Raw genomic sequence first — 12,539 nt, forward strand, 5'->3', positions numbered from 1 at the left:
ATTTTTATTTATATTTATTTGCTTGTTTTGTTTCAGGCCAATTCATGACGTGAAGATACTAAAGACTACTGTTAAAGATTGACCCTAATCACTGGCGTAGATTCAAGGCTTCTGATGATGCTGGCAGTGGCTATGTAACTGACAGCAAGGTATTTGCTATTATCAATGCTTCAATGTATGTAACTGAAGGCTACATACTAGTGCCATTTTAACATGAAGGATTGAAAGGATTTGTATTTGTATTGAAATATTTACTACAAAATGACTATTTGCTTCCTTTATTTTTGTTCCAGTTTGATCTATATTTTGGTTTCTTAGCATTTGCATATAATTATATGTCATCATGTCGGATCGTCAGGTTGACTTGTTCAACGGAACATGGCTCACATGTTTAATTCTTGTCAAAAACTCTTAATCCTAACCCAAACACAACCCGTTTAAACCATATATCTAAACATGTCATTGGGTTGCGCGTAGTAGTCAAGTGTAAACATGTTATAATTGTGTTGGTGGGTTGTAATAAATGAGTTAAACGGGTTGGGGGTTGACCTATTTTCTTGTACAGGTTAAACGGCGTAACACAACCCGTTTGATTAAATAGATCAACTAAAAATGTGACTTGTTTGTTAAACGGGCTAGAAAAGGCATCCCGAAAGCTGATTATTTCTGTGTCTTGTTGAAAATTGCTAACCGTAATGTTCTTTACAAAAGACTATAAAACAGTAATATCCTTTATTCTTTAATAAAGCCATTTCAGAATCATGCGTTTGAATGCATTTTTGGCAACTTTGACCAAGCTAATCCGCTCATGTAAACGGGTGAACTTGTTACCTATTACATGATTGTGCTTAATCGGATTTGGGTCGCATACCGTTTGGTCTTGTGGTACATGTATGCACATGTTCTCTGTGTCTTTGTGCATAAATTGATTGCATGAACTCAAAGATGCAAATATCTAATGCTTAAAATGATTTTTTTTTAAAAAAAGGGATTAAATTGTAAGATAACAACCATAGAGTTGATTTTGGGCTCCAACACAGTTGAAAATTCAAATATCTTATTTTCAGAATGGAGAGCCATTATGTTAAGCCAGTGAAAACATTATTGCTCACATTGGTGGTAGCTTACAATAATATGAGCAAACACAAATGCTACCATTGCATTTCCCTACACCAAATGGCTCTCTTTTGGTACACTTAAGCTGACATTTCTCGGGTTCGCATTTCCTCAAGTTAATCCTCTTTTTGCATGTGTGTTCCGGGATTCTGATGGCCCGAGCAAAACTGATCATTGCTGTTTTGGATGAACAATCTGTTCAACCCAAATGAATTTTCACTTAAAATAATAAAAAATGAAATGCAAACCAAAAGAGATGTGCTGTGAGGGAAAAACCTGAAAAGAGAAGAACCAGGAGGAGGATTGTTAGGAATCTTGTTGATTTTGGAGTCTTCATTTCTATTTTTGATGGTCAAGATTGAGGAATGCATGTTTTGTTTCCTCTCTTTATACAAATTGTAAGCCTTTACTTTATTATGTGGGACTTTTAAGAATCTAAATTTGACAATATTTAATCAAAATATTAGTTTTAAATTGTTTATGTTTATTAAAATAAGATTAAAACGAAGAGATTGCAAGTGAAAAATAGAAAGGTGAAAGGAAGCTTTGTGAGTTTAGTAGAAGTGAGTTTGGGTACATGTTCTTTTCTTTGTGTTTACTCCCTTCTTCTCTCCTTTAGCTCCAATGTCTTTTGTAAGCTTCATCAAACAAATAGGAGTTGCTTCTTATGTGTCTTAAGCCTCTTGGTGACGATTTGAGGATATAATTTCCTTAAATGCTTCTGCTTTTAAGATGTGTTTTAAAACAAACTAGACTTTGGACTTTCTTGTGTATTGTTTGATTATTAACGAGAATCTAAAAAAAAAAACACGGAACAATGAAACAAAGATTAAGGTTTGGCTATAAAAAAGAAGATTGTTTTGTATTCGTATGCGCATAAACAATAAAATGATAAATGTAATCGCTCTTAATAATGTTTTTAAACTTCCAACTCGTAAAGGGTGTTAAATTCATTAAAAATCAGTGTAATAAAGATTATAATTTTACACTTTGTTGGTAAAACTTAGAATTCTAATAATATTATTTAAATCAATAATTCTTTTCATAAATAATATATGCATTCTTATAATTTCTTGCTAATAAAATAATTTAAAATTATATTAAATTACAATCAACTTAATTATATTCAACATATTCTAATATACTATACTATTAATAATACATACATTAGACTGTACTATTAATAATACATACATGTATTCCTTAATGAGTTTGATATTTTCTTTTCAAAGTTTCATGGTAGTTATTTTTTATTTTGGTTCCATTTCGGTTTTACTTTTTATAAATTTGTTTCGTTTCAGTTCGATTTTGTTTTTTAGTTTCGTTTTAGGTGAGTTTAACTTATTCAGTTTTTCGTTTTGGTTTTTACAGATTTTGTTTTTCGTTCGGTTTCAGATTTATCGATTTTAGTTTTTTCAGTTTCATTTCGGTTTTTGTTATTGTTTTATTGGTATTTGGTTTTATTTAGGTTTACGGTTTTGGTTTAGGTTTTTTTTCAATTTAGTTTCGTTTCAATTTGTATTTAGTTTATTTGGTGTTTGGTTTTAGTGCCTATTGAAAAATGAAAGAATATGAATGGAGGGTTCACAAATTATGAATTCGCATGAGAAGTCATTAAAGCTTTATATTTTTTTTTATCTTCATAACCAGTAATAATGAATTCGCATTTAGTAGAAAGGATTTAAAAGCTAAGAACGTTGTATGTGTTACCCTTCTTATTTCTTCTTGGTCTTGTGTTATTTCAATTTTCATTTATAAAAATGGGTCATTTTAAAAATGTTTCGATTTGCTTTGGCTCGGGTCAAAGTGAGTCATTTTAAAAAGGGTATCAGTTGTATAGTTCTGGTCAACGATTCAATATAAAAAGGCATCGATTCCGTTTGGGTTTCAACGTGTCTTTTTAAATCGTATCGATTTGGTTCGGGTCATAGCTGGTAAATTTTAGAATATATCGATTTGGTTCGGGTTAAAATGGGTCATTCTCAAAACGTAACGATTTGATTCTAGTAAAAACATCTCATTTAAAAGGGTTTCGATTTGGTTCTGGTTCTTAAATGTGCTTTAGGCATGTTTCAGTTTATTATGATACTAGACTTTTCACATGAAATGTAAAAATATTTTTCGCAGTGAGTTAGTCTCCATGTTTGTTAGATTGATGTATGAATGTTTATATCATCAACTGTGTTCATGGTCCAGGAAGAAAAGAAGCCCAAATCATTTTTGGATGTTTATCGGGAATCTTTTTTGGATGTTTATTTTCTGATTTACTTGTTTTCCAGACTAATGTTAGTTAAATTTTTTTGTTTTCCATTAATATTTCTTTTAATGTTTTTAAAGTTTTGAATTTTCTTCGTAAATATTCAGCCATGTAAGTCATTTTTTGTAAGTCTATGTATTTCAATACTTTGTTTGCATATAAATATGAATTGCAATTAAAAATCATTTTGCTGTTTCAAAAAATATATTAAAAAATAACTTGTCATTTGAAATTATATGTGTGTTTTAACGATTTCTATATTTCCACCCGTGTGTCGGCTCAATAACTTATCTATACTGTATATAATACATAAGACAATGGTAAATCAAGACACTTAATTTTAAGAGTTTTACAAATGCTAATGCATAAAGTACATGTGTAAAAAGGGCTAAACTTGTCTTTTAAACACAATTCACATAACTTACAAGTTTGCCCCCTCAACTTTAACCATATTATGTTTTTAATTTTAATCTTAAACTAACTTCCCACCACGATTTTTAAACGACCATAATTTTTTTGTACGCTAATATTTTTATAAAAAAACGCATCATAAAATCGAGCATTTTATTCTCTTTAATTTGAGTATGATATTGTTATGATTTTTTTTCAATTTTTAAAAAACTAAAAAGTTACGTAGGGGTGCTCGATGCCGGTTTTTTATGGTTTGTAAGTTAAGCTTGTGAGCCAAACCATTAGTATCGATTTTTCGTCGTCCGAACCAAAATTGAATCATTGAAAATTGAAACCGAATCGTTACCAACTCTCTTATATATAACAAAATAGGAAAAATGATAATTTTAGCAACATAAATGGTAAAGATTAATGGAACACCTAATATGCGAAATTATAAGAAGAACGAAGATTATAAAAAATCATACTGGAATTAGGTTAATTTAAAGTTGTAATAGTCATGTTTACTTGTAGTAAAAAAGACTTTGTTCAATTATATCTTAACTATATCTTATATATATAACAAAACTTGTCAAATACTAAATAATAAAAGAGATTAAAATGCATACAAAATTTAAGTTTGGTCTGATTTCATATGGCCGGTTTTCGGCATAAGCTTGTGAGCCAAATCATTAGCTACGGTTTGAAAATTTTGAAACCAACCAACCGAGTAAAAGTAAAAAAAAAAAAGTAAACCGAACATGAAACCAAACTGATGACCGGTTTAAAAGGTTTAAAGGCTTAAACTGAACCATAAACACTCTTAATTGTTATGTGATTCGCAGGGTTTGGGTTCGGACACCCGTCGCATCACGCGGACACTCGGCTAGTAACTTATTACTTATAACCTTAACCTATATATGTTAAAGCAAGATTTCTATTTATATTCTTTCTATAAATAGCATTCTTATAATTTTTTGCTAATAAAATATTTCAAAATTAAATTAAATAATTCTTTCAATAAATAACATGTATTCTCATAATTTATTGCTAATAAAATAATTTAAAATTAAATTAGAATTTCTCTCTAATATAATAAATCAAAATTAATTCATTGCTTAATATAATTGATTGTGGCTAATAAAATGACTTAATTTTCTGAATCTTAAATTTGTTTATGATATGGATGTCAGGATTTGAAGATAGACTTCATCATTCTTTTTCACCCGTTGTATAAACAAAAGAAAAGGACGCAATTGGTGAACCTCAACTTCTGAGCTTCTTGGGCGTTAAGAAGATGGCACAGGAAGAGGAAGTAGCTGAGCTGCATTGTTGATGTGGGTGTTGTGGTTTGCAAGGGTGCTAATAGATTAGCTTAGGTGGCCGGTGCCTCCCACAACATGCAGCCTAATCACCATTACTCATTGTTAACTGCCTCAAAACAGTCACCACCACCGTAGTTCTAATCACCACCAGTCTAATAACCACCGCAATCATCACCATTATAGCAAAGTATAATCATCATCAAAACCATCACTCTAAACACTATTTGTAGTGCCAACGCCTCAACCATCGCTGTCACATTTAGATTTTTTCAACTAATATAATACCAGATTGCTCAAAAACTCTCAGCTCAATACTTGATATCGAATAAGAAAACACATCAGTTCTAAATTAAAAACACAACCCATATCAATGTCTTGAAACAAAAATCCAACAAAAACATTCAAAACAAGCTTTAACTTAATATCCACCCTTGAGGTCATTGACCACATCATAAGGAATGGGTGTCACAGTCTCTAGAGTAGTTCCTTCAACCATGAATCCGGGTTTTGGTCCAAGTGGCTGCCTCTTGGTACTGATCACCACACCCTTCGCCTTAGCCTCGGCCTTTAGTTGGTCATTCTTCTTGATCCTTAGTTTCAACTCTTCGTTGCACCTTGATGGCATGACATGCTCAATACGCACATGAATCCTCTTCTTAATGATTCTGTTGCCAACCTGTATTCATGAAAAACATACAAAACAAACTTGTTTTAAAATAGGTGTTCAAAAAAGGTATCATTTTAACAGAAATATTTAACAGTGGAACAAAAAAAATGCAAAAATACAACATTAAAATGTTAATACCAGGTTTAAGAACTACTTAAAGGTCTTTTGATTTGCTGAGTTAGCAAACTACTAAAAAGACTCATGTTTTGTTTACTAAAAAACTGACTATATAATTCATAAATAAATTTAAAAGCAAATTGCTTCACTCCAAACCTATTATCAGATGTATCCAAAGGTTGAAAAAACTGTTTATATAATATATCCAAACACTTAATGGTTTAATACAAAACCCTCAACTCTTTATCTGCTGTATTGAAAAAATTGAAAATTTATATTTGTTGCGTTAAATAAAACTAAACTTTTTATCTGCTGTCTCAAATTATATGAAGTTTCATACAGCAATCTGAATTTCGAGAATACTATTATTAATCTCCATTTATGCTAACCAATTCCAATTAAGTTGTCAACCCATAAACCCTAACTAAAAACTACTCTTGACAAACTGATAAACCAAATGTAAAAAGAATATGAAAGAAAAAGAAACCTGTTTGTTCATCTCAACGCCAATAGCGCGTTTAGTGACGTTCCAGACTTGACCAGTGCGGCCATGGTAGAACTTGTGGGGCATACCCTTGTGAACGGCGCCGTTAACCTTGATGTCGACGTAATCGCCGACGTGGTAGGTGCGGAGGTAGGTGGAGAGATGGATGGTACCCTTCTTCCTGAACCCTCTCGCGAACAGATCTCTCGTTCGTGACCGTAATCCATGTCCCGCCGGCATCTTGCGTGCTTGCTACCCTAATGATAATGAGATTGAAATGGGGTGTCAGTGTGGCTGTGGGACGATATATGAGATGCCTGGGTGTTAGGGTTTTCAAGTTGGGCTCTCTGGGCTTCGATTATTGGGTTTAAGCCTTTCAATTGAAAGTTGAAACGAACCGGGCCTTCATATGTTCTTTTCATTTTATTTTTAACGGCATACAAATACTTCAAATGAGTTACTGACTAATTTCACTACATCATGATACACTCTCGCCTTTTGATCCGGGAAAACCCTCACCTAAGGCCAACCCCCATGAACACTCGCTCGAAAGCACAACAGTGCGGTAAGATAAAACTCGTTCGGTTCAAGGATCTAACTAGTGAATGCCACATACTCACCTAGTCTCTTATCATCACCTAGTGTCGCTGAAACTAAATGTTGTATGCAGAAATCGAACCTGATCATATAGAACATCAAGTCTTTTTCTTACCACTCTTACACTGGCTTATGGCAAACTTGTAAGTCTTAAGTTTTAGCAATTGTCATAAAGGTTTTACAAGAACTTATCATAATATTATTATGATAAGTATCAGCCATGATTTAAGTGCTTTTATATTAGCATAATATTGGCAAGTCTTGTAAGTTTTTCGATATAAAAGTTCTCATGGTTATAAGTTATATGCAGTACCTTTTTTTATTGGTTCTAGATGCTTTTATTTTCATTAGCGGATAGAAGTATGTTTTGGGTTGGTTTGAGGGGTTAAAACCGAATCTATAACCGATATCTTTGTTTTCAAATTCTCATAATCGATGGGTTTTGATTATATTCTTTTATTAGCGTTGCTATTGAAGGTTCGGTTAACTGATAGTTTACCGTCAGTTTGTGGTGGAGTCAAACCTATGTCAAATTTAGGGGTGAAATTAGACGTAACAAACTTTTAACAAACAGTTAATACCGGTTATAAAAAAAAAATTATAGAATACCTTTTTTGGGAGGGGGGGGGGGGGGCATTTGCTTATTAAAAGGTAAAAATATAAAGGTTGATTTTGAGTTTGAGTTTGGTTAATCTACCTATTCTAATAAAGTAAAATAAATGTAAACACTTGTTATGTTTTGGTTAATTCTCACAATTTTTTCCCTCCAAAACTAATATATCCTAATATATTCACTTTTCTTTTACACTATATTTATATAATATCTATATATTTTTATAAATATAAATATTAACATATTATTTTACTATATATTTCAAAATACTTGGTGAATTTCAAAAATCAACAACAAATCATGTTTCTCAAATGAAAATTATTTCGGGTTTTTTGTGGAACTTAAATTTGATTTTATGGGTAAAAAGTTGATAAATAGATTGTTTGGTACAAGTTAACTGCATTTAGGTTAAAATTTGTAACGGGTCAAAAATGAAAATTTCGAGTATTTTTAAAAGTTTGAGAATGCAAAATAGATTTATCGTCAAATTTGTTATGGGTTCAAAGAGTTGACTTTAAAATGTCAAAAGTATGAAAGTTAGAAGTTTAAACATGATTCGAGTTTCAAATTTATTTTTAAGGGCGTTTTTTGAAATAATCAAAATGTTCGAGATTTGGCAAACTGACTATTTTTCCCTCAACTATTAAAATATAAGAAAAGATTGCGAACACTTTCGACGTGCCACCTCCATGCCTATCAATGCTTATAACTTTTATCAAATTTGAAATGTTTATGTCAACATTAATTTTCCTTTAATAGTGATCAGAACGTTGCATGGGAAGCATGTCATGCAAAACTATGCTCAAATGAATATTCACAAAATTGAATGGGTTAACATGTTATTTTTTATGTTGTCATTATGACAAAGTTGAAAAGCCTTTTGAAACTTATCAAAATCTTTTTCATGATGTAGCTCAGAAAAACATAGCTTTTGAAGAGCATCTATTGTTACAATTTAATGTTCTACTTTCCTTTTATGGGTGGTAAATTGATAAATATATCAATAAAGATAACACTCCTTTTGTATTTAGGCTGAGTGGTTAGAACTACTATCGTATGAGAAGCTTTATTTCCGAAATTGGTTCATAACCAAAAGTCTTTCAATTATACATATATGGCATCGAGAATGAATTTTTCAATAGAAAGAAGCATTATCGGGTACGTTTTTGCACGGACATTTTTTTTATTAAGTTCATTTAAAAAATCATTTTGTGATATAAATAAAATCAATTTATGTACACATTGTATAGATACAAGTATAGATGTAATCATTAGAAACAGAAATAGAATCCTATCAAGTGGTTTGTTAATTTATTTGTTATTAAACTGATGAATTCGTATATGGGATTTTGATAATACAAGTGCTGTGCCGCCCGTAGTTTGTGTGTGTGGAAATTACAGGTGATGGGAACTCGGGAGGTGTACGAAGAGAAGCTACGAACGGGGAACCTCTACCACGAGCCCACCATCAAACCCGGTCTCGGCACTCCCAGATGCCCTCGCTGTCTCTCTCTATTAGACCACTCTCACTCGGTACATCTTATTATTATTATTATTATTCATTCACTCTCTATTATATTTCACCTGATTCATTCTATTTGTTGATGCAGGACAAAGGAGAATGGACCATCACTCCAGTCTTACATGACGCCACAGCTGTGGTAATATACGCTTTGTTAAAAAACAAATTACTTATATCTATATCGTGATAGGGTTAATATAAGATGAGTGTGGAATTGAGTTATATAAATATATTCATTTGGAGAATTGGAGGTTCTTTTTGTCATTCTGCGAGTTAAATAGTATAAGAAAGTATCACTTCATTTTAATTATACTCAGTCCCCACATTAGTCCGATTTGAGTATCTACACCCGCCCAAACCAACGGTACCAAATCCATTCGAAAAGCTTAGAGTATGAGCAGCTGTATTTTGTAACCATTCGTAGTACTATCAGATTTGCTTTCCCGTTCATTTTGTTTAGGTTTTTATCAAAAAAGTATCAGACTGTAAATGGAGAATTGCCCTTCTCGAATCAGGCCTACTATCAGTTGAACTGTTTGTTTGTTTGTTGTTTTGATTTTCTGATATCCTATCAGTCCTACTCTAAATTCTAATGCATTTTACCTCTTTTTGAATCTCTATATCAAGTGCTGTGTCGATTCTATCCCCTATTATTGACTTTCAGCATAGAATGCTTTACTCTTCTTAAGATAAATATGGAAAACTTGCAATCTATATAGCCAACCGGAAATTAGTCAAAAATGTAAAACAGAACTTAAAACTTATTTACTCTAGAGAGAAAGGATAACCAAATTCTCCATATGCAATGTTTTGGATTAACACGCACACAAAGAGAAAAAAGTAAAAGCAATAGCATGGTATTATTGTAACACATAAGCGTAAGTGTATGTTTCTTTAACAAAATGCAGTTTCTTTCTCCTATGACCTATGACCTATCTATATTATACACTCTTTTAAACTTGTATATACTATACATAATAGTTACAGATAAAGATGCTTTATGTGTCCTCAGATTTTTAAGAAGTGATGAATGTAGTGATGTTGTGACTATATATCAGACACATGCATGATATTATCATGAACTCCAATTTGACCACATGCTCATTTATTCTTGGTTAGCTTAAGCTAAAACTCTTTATAGAATAAGCTGCATCATACATGTGTAGTTACTATATTAATCTATTATACCAGATGTGCCAAGATATATGCCCTTTTGTGCAACTAACTTATTTTATCTATCTGCTCAATAGGCTGGATGTGGTTTAGGTGGAATGCTTAGTGCCTTTTATGGTCTGAATACAGGTATGTTTTTACAGTCAACCCTTGTTTGGAGACAGAATGACAGATCATAACATTATTTTATTACAGGAATGCCGTATCTTCAGAAACACATCAAAGGACCAAAATGGCTTCCATTTGTTATAGGGGTACTTCCCAAACTGCTTTTTGTAATTACTTTATTTATTTCTTCATCTTCTTTTATATGTTACGGGCCAACTTTATCTTATCACTCATAAATATCTTGTTTTGGCAGATTCCTCCATTGCTAATGTTTTCTGCTGCCAGTGCTGCAGCTGGAGGTACTTTGTTTATCTTATTAATATGATTTTATTTTTAAGTAATATAAAATATAATAAAAATGAATGGCTAGATCACTAATCTAGTAATCTTCAATTAGTTTCATGGTAAGATTGATGTACGATGATGAATATTGGTAATTGAAAATACAGGATACGGGCTTCCAAACTTTACTCAACTCAGTGTGACATCATATTATGCGGCATCAAGTGCCTCGCACTATGGTATTTCATTGGTTACAAGATACATTGAAGACACATATATGACCCGTTCTCGACAACAAAAGCTTCGGTGATTATTATCTGCAGGTACACAATAGTGGGCGGTTTTGGTTCTTGTGGTGTGGATATCTAAGTCGGTTTTGTTTATCATTTCGTTTAATAATAGTCTTTCTGGTGTATGAAAATATGTATGCTACTCTTTTGTTCTTTCTATATATTTTTGTACCTGTATTCTGAAGTTGAAACAAGTCATTGAAGTCATTGCTAGTAAGAGTTGAAAAGGGCTAGTTGACTGGTCGTGATCTTTTTGAAAAATGTTATAGACTATATATAAATAATGAATATGATATTTATGATTATGAAATAGTATTATCCAAATAAACTTTTTACTCAATGAATACAACGATGTAAGAAGTTCCTGCATCAAAAGCAGTTTTCTATACAACTTTCAAACGATTTGGCTGTTTTTTTGGTAACTTTTTGTATCATTTAATCATTTCGTTTACAAGCGGGCCTGGAATTGTCACCTAGAGGTGTAAAGAAACGTGTTTGGAACTGGAACCGGTTTGAAACCTGGAACATACATGACAATGGAAATGGTTTATTTTATTTTATTTTTTGAGGGGGGGGGGGGGGGGGGTAACCGTAATATTTGCCACAGTTAGGCTATATTTAGATGGCATCTATTGTAAATTGATTTGGTCCACTAATTTGTAGAAGTGATTGTTGGACTTCCAGTTGTATGTATTCCTTATCTTTGTGTATACCAAATTCCATGGCAATCAGAGCATAACTCTAGCCAGCCTACTGTATCTCATTGAGCCTTCATCCAGAAGATTTTTTTTAAGCCCTTACTAGCCCCAATTAGGATGGGTGACACGATTCAAGAACAACAATATCCTCCCAAAATCTGTCGCCCCGTTTGCACCGTTACCGACATTCAACGCAAAGTTCGAGTTTTAGACGGTACGGAGGTTACTAATTCTTTACGGGTCAAATTGTTTTTGTTTCATGCGCCATTGACGGTACTAGCAAAAATCGATCCTGATTATGAAGTATGAATGAATCATGGTCTGAAATTGATGCCATGGTGCTACAATGGTTCTAACTTCTACGGAAGTACGGAACATTGCCCGACGAACTTCTAGTTTGTGTATTGAAGAATGAATCTGCTGCATTTGAAGTTCGTGTATTGAAGAATGAATCCACTGCATTTGAAGCTTGGTCCCGCCACAAAGAGCTATTTTCTTAACAACAAAGGCTCACGTGTGACGGTGTTGGAGCATGAGTTTAATAATCTCAAACTCCATGCTATGCTGTCCCTAGAGGCTTATTTTGTCAAAAGATCGAGGATTTGGGAGACCAACTCAACGATGTCAATTGGCCTGTCAATTAAAAACGGTTGGTGTTAATTTTTGTAAAATTGTAGACAATAAAATAAATAATTTTGAAAAATAAAGACAATAAAATTATTAAAAATATTTTTCTGATCCTTTTGTTATTTGTAAAGAATGCCGTCAACTAAATACTCCAAGGTCTTTTCCTATACATTGTCTGGTCTAGACAAGTTGTACGTGATTAACATGGTGGCAAATAAACTTTGTAGGTAATAACCACTTGTTATATGACCTTACCTTCTTGAATTGCTTTTA

The 12,539-nt window shown here is 32.4% G+C and overlaps 3 protein-coding genes across 3 annotated transcripts in view; 2 read left to right on the plus strand and 1 right to left on the minus strand.

Annotated features, from left to right (window-relative positions):
* The window catches only part of LOC143600823 (peptidyl-prolyl cis-trans isomerase CYP18-2), a 2,020-nt gene extending 1,739 nt beyond the window's left edge, over positions 1-281 (plus strand). Inside the window, exon 6 of the mRNA XM_077078396.1 lies at positions 37-281. Coding sequence (XP_076934511.1) covers positions 37-82 — 46 coding nt within the window. The 3' untranslated portion in view covers positions 83-281. The remainder of the gene's footprint in view (positions 1-36) is intronic.
* Positions 282-5,381: 5,100 nt separating this feature from the next.
* On the minus strand, positions 5,382-6,596 carry LOC143600824 (large ribosomal subunit protein eL21z/eL21y-like). The gene is made up of 2 exons (XM_077078397.1): positions 6,360-6,596; positions 5,382-5,764 (listed from the first exon to the last, which is right to left on the minus strand). Exons 1-2 carry the CDS (start codon positions 6,594-6,596, stop codon positions 5,507-5,509), a joined length of 495 nt encoding a protein of 164 aa, XP_076934512.1. The 3' UTR covers positions 5,382-5,506.
* A 2,374-nt stretch (positions 6,597-8,970) lies between these two features.
* LOC143600825 (uncharacterized) lies at positions 8,971-11,179 on the plus strand. Its single transcript, XM_077078398.1, has 6 exons — positions 8,971-9,099; positions 9,177-9,227; positions 10,339-10,390; positions 10,457-10,515; positions 10,623-10,668; positions 10,819-11,179. The coding sequence occupies exons 1-6, from the start codon at positions 8,971-8,973 to the stop codon at positions 10,959-10,961; spliced, it is 480 nt and encodes a 159-aa protein (XP_076934513.1). The 3' UTR covers positions 10,962-11,179.
* The last annotated feature ends 1,360 nt before the right edge of the window (positions 11,180-12,539 follow it).

Source organism: Bidens hawaiensis, unplaced genomic scaffold, assembly GCF_021521415.1.
Source record: "Bidens hawaiensis isolate Kalapana, Puna unplaced genomic scaffold, B.hawaiensis_p1.1 tig00054948_1, whole genome shotgun sequence".
Taxonomy (NCBI): domain Eukaryota; kingdom Viridiplantae; phylum Streptophyta; class Magnoliopsida; order Asterales; family Asteraceae; genus Bidens; species Bidens hawaiensis.

What these genes read in the sequence shown, in the direction of transcription:
- LOC143600824 (XM_077078397.1), bottom strand. Translation starts at nt 6,596, where the DNA reads ATGCCGGCGGGACATGGATTACGGTCACGAACGAGAGATCTGTTCGCG. An exon ending in GCGTTGAGATGAACAAACAG is followed by an intron (nt 5,765 to 6,359) that starts GTTTCTTTTTCT and finishes TCATGAATACAG; the next exon opens with GTTGGCAACAGAATCATTAA.
- LOC143600825 (XM_077078398.1), top strand. Translation starts at nt 8,971, where the DNA reads ATGGGAACTCGGGAGGTGTACGAAGAGAAGCTACGAACGGGGAACCTC. An exon ending in TACATGACGCCACAGCTGTG is followed by an intron (nt 9,228 to 10,338) that starts GTAATATACGCT and finishes TCTGCTCAATAG; the next exon opens with GCTGGATGTGGTTTAGGTGG. An exon ending in GGCTTCCATTTGTTATAGGG is followed by an intron (nt 10,516 to 10,622) that starts GTACTTCCCAAA and finishes TTGTTTTGGCAG; the next exon opens with ATTCCTCCATTGCTAATGTT.